The sequence below is a fragment of the Primulina tabacum genome, chromosome 2 (genome assembly GCF_025594145.1).
Source record: "Primulina tabacum isolate GXHZ01 chromosome 2, ASM2559414v2, whole genome shotgun sequence".
Taxonomy (NCBI): Eukaryota; Viridiplantae; Streptophyta; class Magnoliopsida; order Lamiales; family Gesneriaceae; genus Primulina; species Primulina tabacum.
Window position 1 is genome coordinate 3183520 of NC_134551.1, and position 18689 is coordinate 3202208.

Genomic DNA, 18689 nt, shown 5'->3' on the forward strand with positions numbered 1-18689 from the left:
CGCTTCTGTTCAGAGAAACCGATTCTGTGAGAGGTTTCCTTAGATTAATGTCTAGGGAGTACGTAGTGTTCAGGATCAGTGATCATGATTCATGGGATTCCGACGGAGGATCTGAGGTTGGCTCTGGCTAATAGTGATCGGATTTTCGGATCAACGGTTGAGTCCTTAACCCGTTACGGGGATCACGAGAAGCTTGTGTGGCGCCGCGATGACCAAGAGATGATGGAGAAGGCTAGCACTGTGATTGGAGATTACAATTTTCAGAGCCTATGGAAAATCATGGAGAATGTGGCTGGTAAACTGGAAGAAATTGCGGATGGATTGGCTAAGTTAACGGATAAAATCTTTACAAAGCAATCAAGAACACGGATTCGGGTGAAAGAACCCACGTTGAGCATTTACAGATACCATCGAGCTACCATCATCGATTGAAATTTTAGTCTTCAGTTAAATTAATTTATCAAAATAGTGTTTTTATCATATCAAATTACATAAATATCCCCTATCATTTAAACTATATTCACCATCAATTTTTTTATCTCAAACTTTTTATTTGATTTTCGCAATTTCTCGAATAATCTTATGAATTTCATGCATTTGGACATAGAGTGGTGATAATTTGAGATAATTCTTTTGTCGAGTATCATTTTTATGCATTTTATTTTTTTGAAGGTTTGTTGTGTATACTCATAAACTGTTAGAATGAAATAAAGTAGAGACTTAATTGAGATCATCAGATTTTTTGTTTATATTTGTATAAACTCACATTGATGTAATTATTACGTTTCATAACCATGGTGATTGGTGATTTTGTTTATATTATTTTAGATGAGCAACAATCGTAATTAAAATATTATAACTTTTGTGGTTTCGTATGCAATAATTCAAACTAACAATTCATAATTTTATTAAAATATGTTTATTGATATAAGTAAGTAGTATTAAAAAAATTAATATATTTTAAATTAAATAAAACAGAACAAATGTTAAATCAACTCTTAAAGAGAAATAATAGATAATTAAACAAATGAATCACGAAAATGGAACATGTGTGTTCATAGGAAAAAGGTATTTTAGGATTTTTTAATTAAATAAAGACATAATGCAAAATGTTTAATAAAGAAGGCTATTTTTGAAATTATGACTTTGAAATAGACTAGAATAATCAATTTTCCATTGAATTTCGTCGTCGGTCATCGACGAAACGAATCAAGAATCCTGGACCATATGCTTTAAGCCTTCATGTTTGCTGGAGTCATGAGAACTCTGTGTGCAAAGAGACGGCGGAGAATTATTATTTGGCACCGGCGCCGATGCCATTGTTGTCACCATAGGGAAACAGATTGAGGTGAGTCAGGTTGTCTTAGCCAACTTTAAAAGTAAAAATTAGTACATAGGGATCAATTTATATTTTTATAAACTCTTTTATATAAAAAATTGACATTTTTAAATAGTTAAAAATTAAAATCTTTTGGAAAATGGGTCTATAACAAACGGCAATGCTGTGTATAAGTCTCCTCAACAGGGAAAAAGCCAATACTTTCTCAGAAAAACATGTTTTTTACTAGATTAATCCAAATAGAGCAAAAACCAAAGAGTTGGAGGATCTTGAATTTTTTTTAAAAAAAAAAAAACCCAAACCACTCGACCAAAAACTCTAGTTTTTTGGGAAAATGCGCTGCAAAGTGACCTGAATTAATTTCTGATGCTATAATATGTTAGAGTTTGATCTTATCAACTAACGTTACGTTTTTCAAAGATTGAAGGCAAAATTCACCCACATTTTTTTCCATATTGTGATATTCAGACCAAACAACTACTGAAAGAACCAAATTTAATACAAAATATTCCAATTTAGAGGATGAATTTGGTTACTATACCAGCTGCATCTTGTAGGAGGATTTAATTCGAGATAAGTCACATAGCCCGTCCAACTGAGATAGAAACATGAACCAAGTAGACCACTTTCAAAGATTGCGGTCCCCTTCCAAGTTTGAACTGAAAACAATAATGGGCTCAAAAGTTAAGCCTTATATTGACACATATGGGAATGAATTGAGTTAATTCTTCTTTATTTATGTCAAATCTGGCCTAATTAGTAGATAATGACTAACATTTTAAACTAAACATTTTTTTTTAATGCAGCAATGGAGCCACGGCAGATTCAAGTCTGCTAAAAGGGAACTAACGTTCAAGCCATACCTTCACTCGAACAGACCCTCGTTTTCGGTCGAACAAAAATGGTCATCTTCCAACTCAAAAGATGTTAACGAGACAGTTTCCCTTGTCGATCAAATCATTATTCTACTCATTCTAGCAGTGTTTTATAGATCATTTGTTTATCTATGTTCTTGAGTTTGATCCCCTTTGAAAACTTTTTGCTCGAGGTTGAACAGAATGTGAGTTCTAGCTCGTGAATTCATTGTGTTCAAAAGATTTATCGAGTAAAAATATGAATCATTGTCACGCCCCGATCCGGGCCCACGGCTACGTGACTGCACAACGGGCCCCTATAGCAACTACTTCGTATTCGTCATCGCTTTTATTAAAATGATTAACTCAAGTTACTATAGAAGCCCAGTATCACAATCATTGTTTGAATATTTACTCTTTTTCCTTCGCTCAATAATAATAACAATAATGTAACGGAATTTGTGTATGTATTGTTATATGCTAAAAAAATTGACTTGACTAAAGCTGTGTTCGAATGTAAATGACTAAAATGAGTTTGTGAGATGATATGAGGCCTAAATTCGAAATCAAATATTCTCAAATCTTTCTATCTAAATACAACATAAATTCAATAAAATATATTCTAAAAACTTTAGTTTTTTCGAAATCAATAATCTAGCATAACAAATTTTTTTTTTTTAAAAAAGCATTGATATCGATATTTGACTCATAATTTCTTGGAATCGGATTAAGATTGAGCAAATAACGTTGAGAATTGGAATGTGTTCACAAGGGCATGTGAGTAAATATTATAAAAAAAGAAGGAAATGGATGTTTCAATATATTAAAAAAAAGAAGGAAATGGATGTTTCAAATTAAAATCGATAAACGGCATGATTGCAATATAAGCATAAATGATTGGTGGAAGCTAGTGGGTACGTACAAATTGACAAGTACTTTATAATATGGAGACATATATAATTATAAATATATATATGTCAAACAGTAAAGATAATTTTTCATATATATTCAGCGATTTTCAGTAAAACAAAATATATTACATGGTCGAGTCATATAATTCAGAAAACATATAGTCAGATTTAAATCATATTTTAATTTTTGTTTAAACTTATATATATACAAAGTTCAATATGAATATTTTGCAGAATATATACTAGACATTGAAAGTAAGAGAGAAAATAAAATTGTTAAAAAAGAGTAAATTATAGCGACCACATACAAAGTTCAATTGATTGTCTTCATATTGATACAAAAATAATTTAATAATTAAGTTGTAATGTTTCTATCAATACCCCCACAAAAATCTAGTGACACGCCCTATAAGATTTCCCTTTTGAACGATCATAATCAATAACAGTGCTCACAACTCACAAGCCTCACCGGATTTTTTTACCAAAGATTATATTATACTGATACATGTGTTTTTCGAATCCAATATATCTTTTCAAATTTAAAATCTTGTTCTCAAAATTTTATAACCTCACATCAGCTTTTCGTCATAAAAAAGGGAACAACGCAAACGATTTTTTTTTTTTTTTTTATGAGATTGAAGTGATACCCTCGTAAGAGCCCGGTTCATGGATGACCTGGGATAACAAATGGATTCCCAAATCATGGTCATTATGCATGATGGATTCTTCTGAAGCCGGGCAGGTACAAGCTCGGGCTCAACTCTCTGGGCAACAAGAAGCCCGTGCTCTCATATAAGCTCCTGGGAGGCATTCTACCCGGGCTATCTCGATAACAGTGCTATCTTATCTGTCAGAACTACAGGAGTTTGGCGTGTCAGAAAAGCTATCAGAGGTAGGGTAGCTTGACATGAAGTCAACATCAAAGGTTATGGGTGGTAGGTGTACGCGCAAATCGAGGTAATCCTTGATTTTCCTTCCTATAAATAGTAAGTATGCATCTCATTTAAAAGATTCCGAAATCCTTGAACTCTCAAGTACTCACATATATTCTCACATATATTCGCTGTGTTCATCTTCAACCTGTTGACTTAAGTATCGGAGTGGCTACGTCGGACACCCCTCCGGCGTCCATTCACGAGTTCTTTTCTTATTTGCAGGTCACAATCGAAGCCATCTACCTTGCTCATTTTCCTGAACAACATTATTGATTCGATCCGGTGGAGCACCCGACTCTGCTCATCCATTTCACCAGGAACGCATCAGAGACGATCTTAAAGATAATATCCCAATCATTTATTCAAAGATAAATACAGAGATAATTACTCTCTTTTTGCATTACTATTTTCCCAAATGCTTAAAATTTCTACAGTACTAGTATCTTATTGTCTATATTTTTAATTTGTATCAATATAATAATAATTAGTTTTCGTTTCATCAGAAATAATAATTATAAATATATATATTAAAAAAATAATTAGATTGCTAGTTTGGGTAGGGTGAAATAAAGTAAAAGAAAGACCTGAGGCGAAGACGTTTAGTACTGTGTGCACTCGTGTGGCATTTCTTCCAGGTAGATTAAAGTCAAATCAATTAATAAATCTTTCTCGGCCCAGCTCATGTGTGCCAATTACATCGAATCTTTTATGATAGCCTAATAATCTTAGGTGAAATTACTAAAAAGACTGTTACTAAAACTCTCCCTATAATTTATTTTGGAGTAATAATTTCATTAAACTAAATCGGATAGAATTACACAAGGTAAAAAAATAACTCAGGACGAATCATAAAATCAATTTTTTTTAGCCAAAAAATGCTTTTTAAAAAAAACGATATTTTTTAAAAAAAAAAATTACATAAAAAATATCAGAATCAGATATGGTAGATATATTAGTTTTTTTTTTCTCTTTTTATTATTTTTCTCGTATGAATGACGCAAAATATAGGAAAAAACAAGTGTTGCATGAGCGATTCGTAGGGAAAAATTCCTAAGAGAAAAAATATTTGATATACACATTACATACACCATTAAATAGAAAAGGATTTTCGGTGTAAAAAAGATATGCAAATTAGTTTCGAGATAATATTTTCATTCCACGGGTTTTTCAAAAATAAAAGCAAGGCTTGTTAGTAATTTGTCCATTATGTTATGATGTCATCAATCCAGCATTTTTATATTAATACACGTTCAAGAGGTGGTTCCTACACGTTCAAAAGGTGGCTCCCATCATGTAACAATTTGCCCCGCAGTTTCAAGAGGTGGCTCTCATGCACGTAAAACACTTTGCCCTGCATAGTACTTATTTTCCGGTGTTACTTGTCGTGACTGGCTTTGATATCATTCTATCACACCCCGAGCCCAGACCCGCGTCTGCATGAATGTACAATGAGGTTATATAGCAATTACTTCGTATTCGTCATCGCTTTTACGAAAATGATTAATCCAAGTTGCTATATAAGTCATTTGTAAGTTCATTATAAACTCATTTTAAATCTTTAATTTTTAAGATGTGAGATAAAGATATAAAACACAGGAAGATATTTAACGTGACATTTACAAAAGATGACAAATAAGTACTTGGATTGATAATTAATAACGAATATCTCTATTAAACTTTCATAACAATAGATTATTTAATTTGGAAGGTATTTCAATATTTTCCACCAAACCTCCCAACTGCCACAAATTATATAATTACATAATAATAATAATAATAAATATTTACACTACATCATTTAAAATAGCAAGAAAAAATTACTAATAAGAAGAAAAAATATTATTACTTGAGACGAACATGGAGAAACTCAAACCAAATTTGTTTGAAAACAACTACATATATTAGTTTTTTCTCTTTTTATTATTTTTGTATATACACATTACATACACCATTAAAAAAAAGGATTTTCGGTGTAAATATATGCAAATTAGTTTCGAGATAATATTTTATTCCACGGGTTTTTTAAAAATAAAAACAAGGCTTGTTAGTAATTTGTCCCATTATGTTATGATGTCATCAATCCAGCATTTTTATATTACTAGAAACATTTTGTCCATATTAGGTGATGGCTCACTTACCAAGTCATTTTGTAATTTGGGCATAGATAAATTTGACCAAAACATTTTACAGATACCGGCTGACATTTCAACTCAAATAATTAGGTATCGATAAGGTTGATCTGTCTCACAGATAAAAATTTATGAGATCGTTTCACAAAATACTTACTTATATATATATATATATAAACACACGCACGCACACACACATCAAACACCACTCATTTTATCAAGTTTATAGCTATCATGTAATTTATATATTTCAAATTATATAATAAAAATTTTATATTATTTTAATCTAATCTCTCATTAAATTATAATTATTTTATTTTTCTCCAACTATCAATATCCCTTTAATTGCATCACATAGTAAAACCAATTAGAAAACCAAGAGCTCATTGTTGTAAAATTTTTAAAATTGTAACATTTTTATAGCCTCTCTCTATTTCTTGTAAAAATTTATATAATACAATATATATATATATATATATATATATATATATATATATATCATTTTCATACACACAATAATTCGTACAATATCTACATACATAGTGGAGAGATGGATACGAGTCATGGGGTGGTGCATTAATTATATATTGATCGGTGTAGATGGGATTGAAGGGGACAATTATTTGGTTTAATTTAATTATTAGCCAGCATTGTGTGTGGAGGGGTCCCGAGTGTGTTGACCATTGACTCTCTCTAGCTCTTAGATACTCTTGTCGTCCATAAAATTATAGTGGCCATGGTCTTCCCTAGCGGCCCGCCGATTTCCCAACGCCCCCTTGCATCGACTCGATTCGACTCACATACATATATAAAATTTTGATATATTACTCATTAGCCGCTGATATTATATTTATATATTGGACGTGATGAATTATATCTAATTTATACAACATTAGGTGAGTAGTTGTGGGCACAGAGTTGACACACATCTATTAGATATAAAATTTTGATATGATTCATCACAAACCAATAATTGAGTATCACTTCAATGATAACAACGTAACAACACAAGATATATTTAAAAAACGTGAAATATAGTGAAATATCAAGGCCAAGCATAGTAATTTATAAAATAACATAATTAATGGGAAAATTTATAATTTTATTATATGTGTTTGTCTAATTTTAGTCTCTGTGTTATGAAATCTCAGCTTTAATCATGAATTTTAAATTTTGCAATTATATTAGTTTTGTGTAGGTATAGAGACAAGATACAACACAAATCAAAATCAAGTCAGTGTCATATCAATTTATTTGACAACACATAAGATCATAATTTGATGCAAATATGCCACATATTAAATGTAATAAACTTTGCCTAACTTTTTTTTTTGCCGCATCCTGATTCAATTTCATCATTTTCATTCACTCATATTTCTTTTGGTTCAAAACGAACAAACAAACAAAAAATATTTAATCGGATTTTTCGAAGGGTGGTGAAGTGAAATGTGCCAAGGTTTTTTTGTAAGCAAAGAATTTCTTTAAATCAATTAAAATCGACAGGGAAGTTTAATATGTTGTTAAATTAATTAACTTCTTAAATTATAAAATCCAGTGCAGCACCGACACATGTGTTGCGTGCTTGTACATTATTTTTTATAATTAATTTGATTTATATTTAAATGAGGATCAAAATGTAATTATAAAAAATAGAAAGAAGCTACATTGTAATTTTGATTGTATTTCATCCAATGATTCACGCTTAATTTTGCTTAATCGTCATTTAATTTCATTTTCTAAACAACTGATAACGATAAATATTGTAAATTAGTAATATTACTGTTTAGGTATTTTTAATTGCGGCATTATTGTTATATGTAAATTATTATAACAGCGATATATGGTATTTGATTGCATAAGTAACCATGTTTATAGTTTGACAATCTTTTAATTTGTTTATTTATTTTACCACAAAACCCAATAAATCAAATTAAAAAAGGTCCTTGGTTGACAAATATAACATGTGACGATATAGTACCAGACAAATAATATATTTGAAAATTTATAATCCAGCTTTTTTGCGTACTGGCTAACGTTAAAATCATTATCGCCAAATTGTTTTATTCTCTGGGTAATATTTAATACTGTGCAAGCATAATCCCTTTTAGAAAGGACTTACGAATAAAACACGCAACTTGAAAAAAAAAAAAAAAAAATACTATCCGACAAAAATTTTGTCGCGATATATGGTCCGGTGCATATATTTTAGGTCCTTGGAACATCTAAAATTGAGAGATTTAATCGTGCGGATAGGAGTTCACAAGAATCAAATTTGTTTTAACTTTTTTTGAGCCGTTCGAATTCAAGTTGATTTGAAATATAATTTATGGAATTCAAGTCGAGAGCCGTTTTAAGATTATAATTTGTATCTAACTCCACCCAAAAACTAACTTCAAGTATATATATTAATTAAACTTACAATAACTTACTCAAGTCGGTGTAACACATCTAACACGTCTTTTTCACACACAAAAATGAACAACTGAAATTCAAAGTTCATGATATATTAACTAATTAATTTATAGAACATCTCTCCGAAATTCAAGTCGACTGGCGGGCATGCAGTCCGTTGTTACGCACTGCATCATTCAAACAACTAAAAGCCAAGTGAGTAGAGATCCGACACGGCGAACTTCCTATTTACGGATAGACAATTATCTCTCGTACGTACACCCGAGATACTTGCGGAGTTCTAGTTCTTTTTCCCTCCCATTGAAAGCTACAATAATTTAATTTGAAAAAATGTATCGTAAATGATGTTGTCTGTCGCAGAAAGAGAGGACACCCGCAATCAGTGGTTGCCTTTCCAAACCCAATTGGCCTCTTCTTCCTTCTGTGTTCACTCCACCATTCTATTCTTTTTACCATTTAACAAACACATTGACTATGTTTAAATTTAAAATTTCACGTCTGACCAAGCTTTCATTTTGTTCAATTAATCTTATTCAATTTAGCTGATAACAACGCAAACTTGTTATTTCATGTTACCTATCACTAAAATATATTATTCATGAATTTGTTTTTACATACATCTCACAAGGTGCATTATCAATCAATTCATGATATATATATATATATATATATATATATGGCTTTTCCACACGTTATTTACCTACTATCACCAATTTTTCTTTCGGAAGGGGAAAAAAACAAATTCTTGCATAAATTTCATAAAGAAATACTTATAATTATTCAACCCACTTCAGTTTGAATGTTGCAGAGGACAGCATGCTTAAGATAGTGCCTGGAGAGAGACTTTTTGAATTGGTTTGAAACTGATCTTTGTCCTTAAAAAGGATATCTTCTTTTAAGACATAACAACTTCCAAAAAATCTTAAAAAGAAAGAAAAGAAAAGAGTAGTGGTAGTAATTTTACTTATATTGAATTTATCATTTCTCTTGGGGGTGAGGATTTGTTATTGTAATTCTCTTTTTGTAGTATTTAATTTTATTATATATAGTGAAAATTTGAAGCAGGGCATATGAAGATAGCTATCACATTTACTATAAATATTTTGTTTTCTTCGTTAATTATGATTAAAATTAGAGCTTTCGTCCTAACATTATGATGGAATATGGCATGTACATTCGTCATTTAATTGAATGACAATTCGGCTAAAAACCTTTTCAAGCATGGATGTCATGCAACATGGCACGATTTTACTATATAAGGAGAAGTAGACGACATTGCTTGGTCAATTATTATATCCTCTTTTGTTGCAAATAGTGGGTTCATTTATTAGATTATTTGGTGTAAAAAATAGGTTGATACTTTTGGTGCTAAATTTCAAGCATAGCTGTCACGCCCCGAGCCCGAGCCTGCGTCCGCACCTGCGTGACTGCACAATGGGCTCCTATAGCAATTACTTCGTATTCGTATTCGTCCTCGTTTTTACGAAAATGATTAACTCAGCTTGCTATAGAAGTTTATTGTAAGTCCATTATAAACTCATTTTAAATATTTAATTTTTAAAATGTGGGACAAGGGTATCACAATCACCCCTCATTCAGAACGCGACGTCCTCGTCGCGGCCTGACCACTCGATCCACCAGTGCCGAGAATCTAGAAGTGTCTCCTACACGTTCAAGAAGTGACTCTCGTCATGTAACACTTTGACTACTTCGTATTCGTCCTTACTTTTACGAAAATGATTAATTCAAGTTGCTATAGAAGTTTTTTGGAAGCTCATTATAAACTCATTTTAAATATTTAATTTTTAAGATGTGGGACAAGAGTATCACAAACATTAACATATTTAACGTAACATTTACAAAAGATGACAACTAAGTACTTGGATTGATAATTAACAACGAATATCTCTATTAAACTTTCATAACAATAGATTAATTAATTTGGAAGGTATTTCAATATTTTCCACCAAACCTCCCAACTGCCACAAATTATTTAATTACATAATAATAATAATAATAATAATAATAAATATTTGCACTACATCATTTAAAATAGCAAGAAAAAATTACCAATAAGAAAAGAAAAAATATTATTACTTGAGACGAACATGGAGAAACTCAAACCAAATTTGTTTGAAAACATTGATGATGAGATCGTGGTACTCATCAGAATTCAACGACAGGTAACACGCCAGAAGCTCTTCCAAGTCCCTGGAAGCTCTGATGTTGTTCTGTACGATCATCTCCACCATTGATTCTCTGAAATCCCTCCGGGGATCTTTGGAAGATTTCATCACCGCAAAGCTCTCCGAGACACTGCGATGGGAACCCGAGCTTGAATTCGAACTTATAGTACTGTTCTTCCTAGCTTGAATCCGTAGGTTGCCGATTCTTGGAGAGTTCGTGCGGAGCCTTAGGCCAGGTGACGATGCTTTCTGTGAATGTCGTCTGACGGGGCTCGTAATTCTCTTGTTTTGATGATCTTTGCTGCTGCTAGTGGTGCTCGAGAAGTCTTCTTTCATTACCTTAACAGACAGGGACCCATACGCATTTCTCCCCGAAAAATCGGCCGAGGGCCTGAGAATCTTGGTCGGCTCTTGTAATTTCTTGGTGATGATTGGCGGGAGATGATCGTGCTCAGAAACTGTGTCGTTTTCAACGCTGCATCTGCAGGAGGTGGAACAAGAAAGCATGCCGTCGAATGTATCGGGGGTCAGGCCACGTTCTGAGCCATATTCCGGAGAGATGGAATCGTAATCAGAGGATGAAGTTTGATCAAGATCACGGGGACTCGGGGGCTCCCCCGGAGGCTTAGCCCAGGCGGATTCTATGGAGGCCCGGCAGCTTGAATCGGCGGAAACTGACGAAGTAACGAACCTTTGTGGCGGTCTATTCCTTTTAGTGCTACTTCTTCTTCTTCTGGATGATCTTCTCGGCGGTTCCACGAGAGAGCACTGTTTGTCCGAAATTCTTGGTTTGACAGGAGAATTGGAGCTCAAAGTGAGGTCCCTCGTGAAATGGTAAGATTTTCTGTGGTCAGAAAGATGTGTTTTGGGGTCTGTAACTGCGAATGGGGAAGGAGAAGAAGATGATGCAGGATATTTGTACTGATTTTTTCTTGTTTTGTTGGCCTCCTTAAGCTTGTAAAACCAGGAGTTTGGTATCAAGTCAGACAATCTGAACCTGTAATTGCCCATAATTCAAAGAAATCTTTGAATGGAGTGCGAGAATCGGAGTCGAGACTGCTTCTATCTGTGGGCAGTGAGCGAGAATGCGTTCGATTAAATAGGAAGACGGGGGCGATTGATGGGGTCCAGAAAGGAAGAAAATGGTGCCACAAAACAAATTGCAATTGTGATTATAATAATCACTGTTGTCTGTAATAAATGCTCCAATCACCTGTCCAATTCTCCATGATTATCTTAAACATTAATTAATTATCAATGTTTTAAATACTATTTCATACATACGTATATTTTTCCGTGATATTGAATATTATATGTCTAGACAAAAAAAAAAAAGAGTATAAATGCAAAAATAGCTAAATTATTATAATTAGGATTTACAGAATAAAAGGTTGATTTTATTTTTTTTAATAATCAATATTTAACGACCCTGAGTAGTGAGTACGATACACTAATTTGAAAGAAATAATAAAGGTGAATTGGATGATTAATTTGTCGGCAATGTCTTTTGCAAATCACATATGATTATCGAAACTATTCTGCCAAACCCGCAATTGAATGGCTATGATTAATAAATATTAAATCATCACTAAATAGCGAGAATTTGTATAATTCCTCTAACCTTCCCTTGGGAAAACGAAAGGCAAGTATTATAATAATATTATATATTTAATGCAAAATACATTTGGGATTAATAGCAAATTTAAAATATTTGTATGGTAAAATCTTGTCTGGTTGAACGTGAGCAACTTATCTTACTCACACATGCATGGAATATTATACTTTAAATTTGGGTTAAATTTATACGCAACAAAAGTTAATTTTTTTTTCCAATAATAATAAAAAGTCTCTCGTGAATTGCATGTGTTTTCACGAAATAATGTCCGTGGATGAGTCTTTTTTCTTGCATCGGACCACAACTAAAGTTGCTATTCCATGCATTTTTTTTTAAATCGTCGGTCTATCTTAATCAGACAACAAATGAGCTTCCGACAACTTGTAGATTTATATAAATAGTTTATTTAAACTCGTCACAAGAATCATGTATATTTTTTTAAGTTTTATTTGAGTCTTAATTTATATCACACTTGATAAAAAAGACTGGCACATAAAATGCAGGTTTTATTAGAAACAATATGATTCCAACTTTTATGATATTCAACGAATATATTTGAAGTTATGGATTTCAAATCCATATTAATAACTCCATTGCTTTGTTTGAAAACATATACTTGTCGATAAATTAAAAATTCCAAATAATTATTTTCATTTGAGTCATTTAAAATCCTCGTCTCAAATATTTTCTTAAATTCAAATCTTTTAACCTAATGTTCACTTGAATTTAACTTATATGATAAAAGATTTATATCCTTTGAAAACATTAACACCTATCAACCAATAAAATTTTCTTGAAGAAAATAGGTTGATTTATCAACTATGGACGTAGCAAATGTATAATGCAGTCAAAACCAGCTGGTACAACAAGTTGACCCATCTATGTAAATAGGTGGTTTGAATTGACAATTTTCACGTCATCCCGCCTAATCTAACACTCAGAGCTGTGAAAATCGGCTATACCTACCATGTAAACAGTGAGTTGAGTTAGACAAATTTCCCCGATCTGTACATTTTTGGAGAGCCAAGTCACCAACCTCAACCCACGTTGTGCTGGTGGCCGCAGCATCTATGGCTTTTGTCGTTGGTTGTTCGAATCCTAGGCTGCAACCAATTCTATAAGCGTCAAAGAATGGGATCTCGACTGGTCGAGATCAGGAACATATTGGAGGAGTGGCGACATGGAGAATAGGTGGGCTGGGAGTGAAGGCTAGCGAAGGCAACGGTAATAATCATAGATGAGGGCCGGCTTCTATTATGTTAACCAACAACTAAGTTGAGCTGATCATGCATCCCCCAAATCGAAACAACAAAATACTTATCTGATAACAATGAAACAACTACATTCTCCATGCCAATAAACGATTCTAGGTATGATTACCCAAAACATAAACATAACTTCCACAAAAGCAAACTATGTATTACTAATAATAAGAAGCCAATATATATACATGTCCATGCCACCAAAATTATTAAGGCGAGTGATCCTGCAACTGTGGTATTTGGGATGGCTCTGACTCCGATAGCTCTAGTTGCCGATCTGCAAGAGGCTGGTCACTTTGCCATGTCCAAACAATGTCTTTCAGGGATGGCCTAACGTCCTGCTTCATCATCTTCTGAAACTCCAAGGTGTCTCCGTTGGTCTTCTTCATCTCAACTAAATGAAAATCTGGTGCAATCTCGAAAATTTCTGCTTCAATAGAGAGCACCCCTTTTCTTCCGGCTTTGGATCCTTCAAATTTTAGTAATCCTCCATCCTTCTTCATAATCTTCAGCTTCAGCTGCTTGGCCAAATCCTCCATCTTTGATATGATGTTCTTAGCGGGTTGATTGGACGTAAACCTTAATTCTCTCTTTCTATCATTTTCCTCAAATAAGCCCGACAAATCAAAACCTGCTGAAAGGGAGATTATATCAAAGGCATTCAAGGAAGTGAGCCTATCAAGATCTGTCTTCAATGTTGCATCGGCATCAATGGCTGTTTCCTTTTCAGTTTCTATATTGCTGTTCTTGGAGTATGCATCAGTCCTTGGCATCTTGGATTGGAAACCTTTACGAAACCAAGAATTTTCCATTATCTTGGATATAGATATCCTGGTGTTTGGATCGGGATCCAGCATTTTGGAGATCAGCTTGCGAGCATCAGGAGAGATCCAGTTTGGAAACTTAAACTCTGCCTTTCCTATTTTCCTGTACATCTCCATTAGATTTGAATCATGGAAAGGGAGATATCCAGCCAACAGAACATATAGGATCACCCCACACGACCAGATATCTGCTTTGGATCCATCATACCCTCTCCTGTTAATAACTTCTGGAGCAACATAGGCAGGCGTCCCACACGTTGTGTGAAGTAATCCATCCTGTCGCTTGGATTCTGCAAGGGCACTCAGTCCAAAGTCAGAAACCTTCAAGTTCCCGTTTTCATCCAAAAGAAGGTTCTCGGGTTTGAGATCACGGTGATAAACGCCTCTGCTGTGGCAAAAATCTACAGCACTAATCAGCTGTTGAAAATATTTTTTTGCAGCGTCTTCTTTCAGTTTCCCTTTGGCAACCTTGTTGAAAAGTTCACCTCCTTTAACATATTCCATCACGAAAAATATCTTGGTTTTACTGGCCATTACCTCGTAAAGCTGCACGATGTTGGGGTGCGTAACAAGTCTCATCACAGAGATTTCCCGCTTGATTTGATCGATCATCCCAGCCTTGTATATCTTCTCTTTGTCAACTATCTTCACTGCCACACTCATATTGGTTTTGAGGTTTCTTGCATGATAAACCTTGGCAAAGGTCCCTTGCCCCAGTAATTTCCCAACCTCGTACCGTTGCATCAACATACTTCCTTGTCTTTCCATCGTCAGATATATATATCTAATAAACTACAAATCACTACTTAACAGCTAACACAGTCTCTAATGCTTATTAAACGAAGCAGCAATCACTCAACCATCCTCACATAGGTCATGATACGAAACAATTTTTCCCCTCGAGTATCCAGCGACTGTTCTGTCTTGACAGCAGAAGCAGTGAAGGCTATAAGTTATCTGTCCAATCGCATAAAGGATAAAGATCCGTGGCTCGAATGGTGCTTCGGCCTCACCAAAATTAGAAAAAGACTGTCCAGCCCGCAAGCACATCTTTCAGCATTCCCTGGTTTTTTTTTTTTTTTGTATTAGAGAAAGCTGTAGGAGGATGAGGAGCTTCTAGGTGTCAAACCACAATCACAACCACAGGATATTGTTTGTTCGATATTTCGAAACTAGATAGATGTAACACAAAACCTGAAAGAAATAAGAAGAGTTACTGACAAGAACAGAATAAATCGACATAATTCAAAAATCTTGAATTTGGGAGTCTCTTCTTGATAAACACTCGAACAAAAACAGCAACTATCCTGATAATCAGTAAAATTTCACACCATAAAAGTAAATGGAGTGAAATAGGTAGATTTAATTCAACTATTGGAGAAAGAATAAAACAAGAAGCACCTTCACAGCACCAAAACAAAATATGAACAAAAGCAATCCTGACTAAACTTTCGAATCAAACAACTACAAAAAACTCAATCGCACAACCCTCAAAAAAATCACAGCTTTGAACAGGACAGCAACTACCTGAGCCAAATCAGTATACCCTCTTAATTTCCCAGACATTTGAACATAATCAATAAGGCCGCCAATCATATTATATCCAAGGATGCAAAAACCCATATCAAAGAGAAGAAAAATCACCTCAAGTTCATTTAAAAATCTATCGAACACGGAGAGAAACAGAAATAGCAGACAGAAAAATAACAAAATAGTGAAGAGGGTCTCGTTTCAATGTACCTTTTTGAAGGAAAAATCGCTCTTCCAAAGTTGTAACGTTACCCCCAAATTTATGTATGTGCCGAAGGCTTGCAAGGTGCAACAACGTACGCCCCACTGTTCTTTTGTTGCCGACTCACTTGGTTACAGCGAATCAATATTGAGCAGTTTATAAGATTGTATCACTTGTATTATTTATAAGTGAGATGAGTCAATCATATTGATATTTACGGTAAAAAGTAATCTTTTTCATGATTGATCCAAATAAGAGATACGTCTCATAAAATACAATCATTGAGACCGTCTAACACAAATTTTTGTCATCAATATTACCTGTCTTCACGAAAATCTTTTTAAATCTAATACGCAACAAGCAATTTATAATTCCTCCCCCCAAAAGAAAGGAAAAAGAAAACAAGCAATTTATATTTTTATTTATTTATTTGTTCATGATATAATAATAAATTATTAAAAAAAAACTAAAAATAATAAATAGGTGAATTTACTTTTCTAAACATCTATTATCGAATAGAAATTTGATATGAAATATTATTTATATTTAACTAACCAATTGTAGACACGTTTGTAATATAATAATTAAAATATTTTTAAAAATACAGTAATTTAAATATGAATCATTCTTCGAGTAGATATAATTATTGGACCACCTTGCAACTCATAGTTTGATAAAAAGAAAATTACAATAATTTAAACATGAATCGCTTTTCGAGCATTGAATTGTGATAATGAATTAATTAGTTATTGTTTTATCAAAAGATACCGCTAATAATCCGTTGCAATTCAAATACTTTTAAATATTATGTATTTTATGAATAATTTATTTTGAATTCAATAATGAATGAGTAGGTCTCTTGTGAGACGGTCTCACGAATCTTTATATGTGATATTCACGGTAGAAAGTAATACTCTTAGTATAAAAAATAATATTTTTTCATAGATGACTCAATTAAGAGAATCGTCTCATAAAATACGACTCGTGAGACCGTCTCATACATGTTTTTGTCATAACGAATTAAACATAAAATTTTACAATATCCTAGACTAACTGATCATGCTCGCTCCGTGGAACCCAGACACCATCAAACGCCGACAACATGTACAGTTACGTCTTTGGAAAACTACAATTAAAAAACTTTGGTTGTTTGTGTACCGTTGACTCATTTAATTTATCTAGGCAAAAACAAAAATGAGAAGGTTGAGTCATTTACCAGTTGGTGAACCACTTGCAATTCTTCAAATATCTTTTATTTTTTCAAATGGGTGTTAGAAATTCACTAAAATCTTAAATTAAATTATGAATTTCGTGATTTATAATGAAATTTGTAGGTCGGCGCTCCGTTTATATCTGTGATAAAATCGATTAAATATATTTGGGGGAATAAGATTAAATGAAAAAAGTAAAAATAAACAGTATAAAATTAGGTCTCGTCGTGATATTTTATAACCGACGGTATCAGTTTTAGACTAGTTGGTTCCAATTTGATGAAAGAATCAATTCGGGCTGAAATTTACTTTTGGAAAATTTTGAATTATAAGGAAAAAATAACTTTAGAAATAGTAGAGTGACAACACTAATTGAAACTAGTTATTTAAAAATTAGATTACAAAATATTATAAATATATAATTTTTATTTATTAAAAATATAATTTAAAATCTAGTTCTGTTATTCAATATAATTTTATTATATATTTGTAATATTTATATATCCTTGTAAACTTTATTGGAAATTTTAATAATATTAAATTTTTTTTTTTTAAAAAGTATTGCCGGAGCCTACCCTAACCCAAAATAGCTCCACCCCTGGGTTTATTATTGAATAATAGTTCCGATTCACGTGATCAACGTCAAACTACTTCAATATTTATGTTTTTATATATATATATATATATTGAAAATATAAGTTTTGAGTCACTAATGTGATATGGATGTTTTATTCCAAATGAACGGTCGCGGACTAGTTTTGGACAAATATTATTAATTTATTATTATATCGCTAAAAATCAACGGTAGGTATCTCCTGAAATTTCCCGACGTTTTTAGTTTTAATAATCAATTAATTTACGACAACCGCATTAGGTGCAAGAATTGGCAGCTTGTTTCATTTATTATAACCCCACCACGAAACAACACACCACAACACATATATTTTGGTGAGAATATTATGTGGTGTAGAAGAAGCACGAGGCTTCAAGATAGTTCTTTTAATATATACACAAATACATACAATGTGTAAATATAATATATATATATATATTTATTCACTAAAAAATAGGATATGTATTTTGTGGTTGTTGCGGAAGAGGTGCGGTGACAAAACATAGCTGACATGAAATCACTAACATAGAACATTAGTGTTATGGCATGGAAATCACATATATCTATAATGGTATGATTCTCCACTTTGAGCCTAAACTCGTATGGCATTGTTTTTGAACTTTATCCAAAAAGAGTTATACCGATATAGATATTATCTCATTTTAT

The 18689-nt window shown here is 32.8% G+C and overlaps 2 protein-coding genes across 4 annotated transcripts; both read right to left on the reverse strand.

The window, feature by feature from the left end:
• Positions 1–10646: 10646 nt before the first annotated feature.
• On the reverse strand, positions 10647–11850 carry LOC142525445 (transcription repressor OFP1-like). The gene has a single exon (XM_075629745.1). The coding sequence runs from the start codon at positions 11775–11777 to the stop codon at positions 10674–10676; it is 1104 nt and encodes a 367-aa protein (XP_075485860.1). The 5' UTR covers positions 11778–11850; the 3' UTR covers positions 10647–10673.
• A 1829-nt stretch (positions 11851–13679) lies between these two features.
• On the reverse strand, positions 13680–16343 carry LOC142525455 (CBL-interacting protein kinase 2-like). Of its 3 annotated transcripts, none has more exons than XM_075629757.1 (2): positions 16208–16343; positions 13680–15661 (listed from the first exon to the last, which is right to left on the reverse strand). In XM_075629757.1, the coding sequence occupies exon 2, from the start codon at positions 15233–15235 to the stop codon at positions 13853–13855; it is 1383 nt and encodes a 460-aa protein (XP_075485872.1). In that variant the 5' UTR covers positions 15236–15661; positions 16208–16343; the 3' UTR covers positions 13680–13852. The 3 variants fall into 3 exon arrangements, with proteins under 3 accessions (XP_075485872.1, XP_075485881.1, XP_075485887.1); XM_075629766.1 differs by having other exon boundaries at positions 16112–16343; XM_075629772.1 differs by having other exon boundaries at positions 15995–16212.
• Between the last annotated feature and the right edge of the window lie 2346 nt (positions 16344–18689).

What these genes read in the sequence shown, in the direction of transcription:
- LOC142525455 (XM_075629757.1), bottom strand. Translation starts at nt 15,235, where the DNA reads ATGGAAAGACAAGGAAGTATGTTGATGCAACGGTACGAGGTTGGGAAA.
- LOC142525445 (XM_075629745.1), bottom strand. Translation starts at nt 11,777, where the DNA reads ATGGGCAATTACAGGTTCAGATTGTCTGACTTGATACCAAACTCCTGG.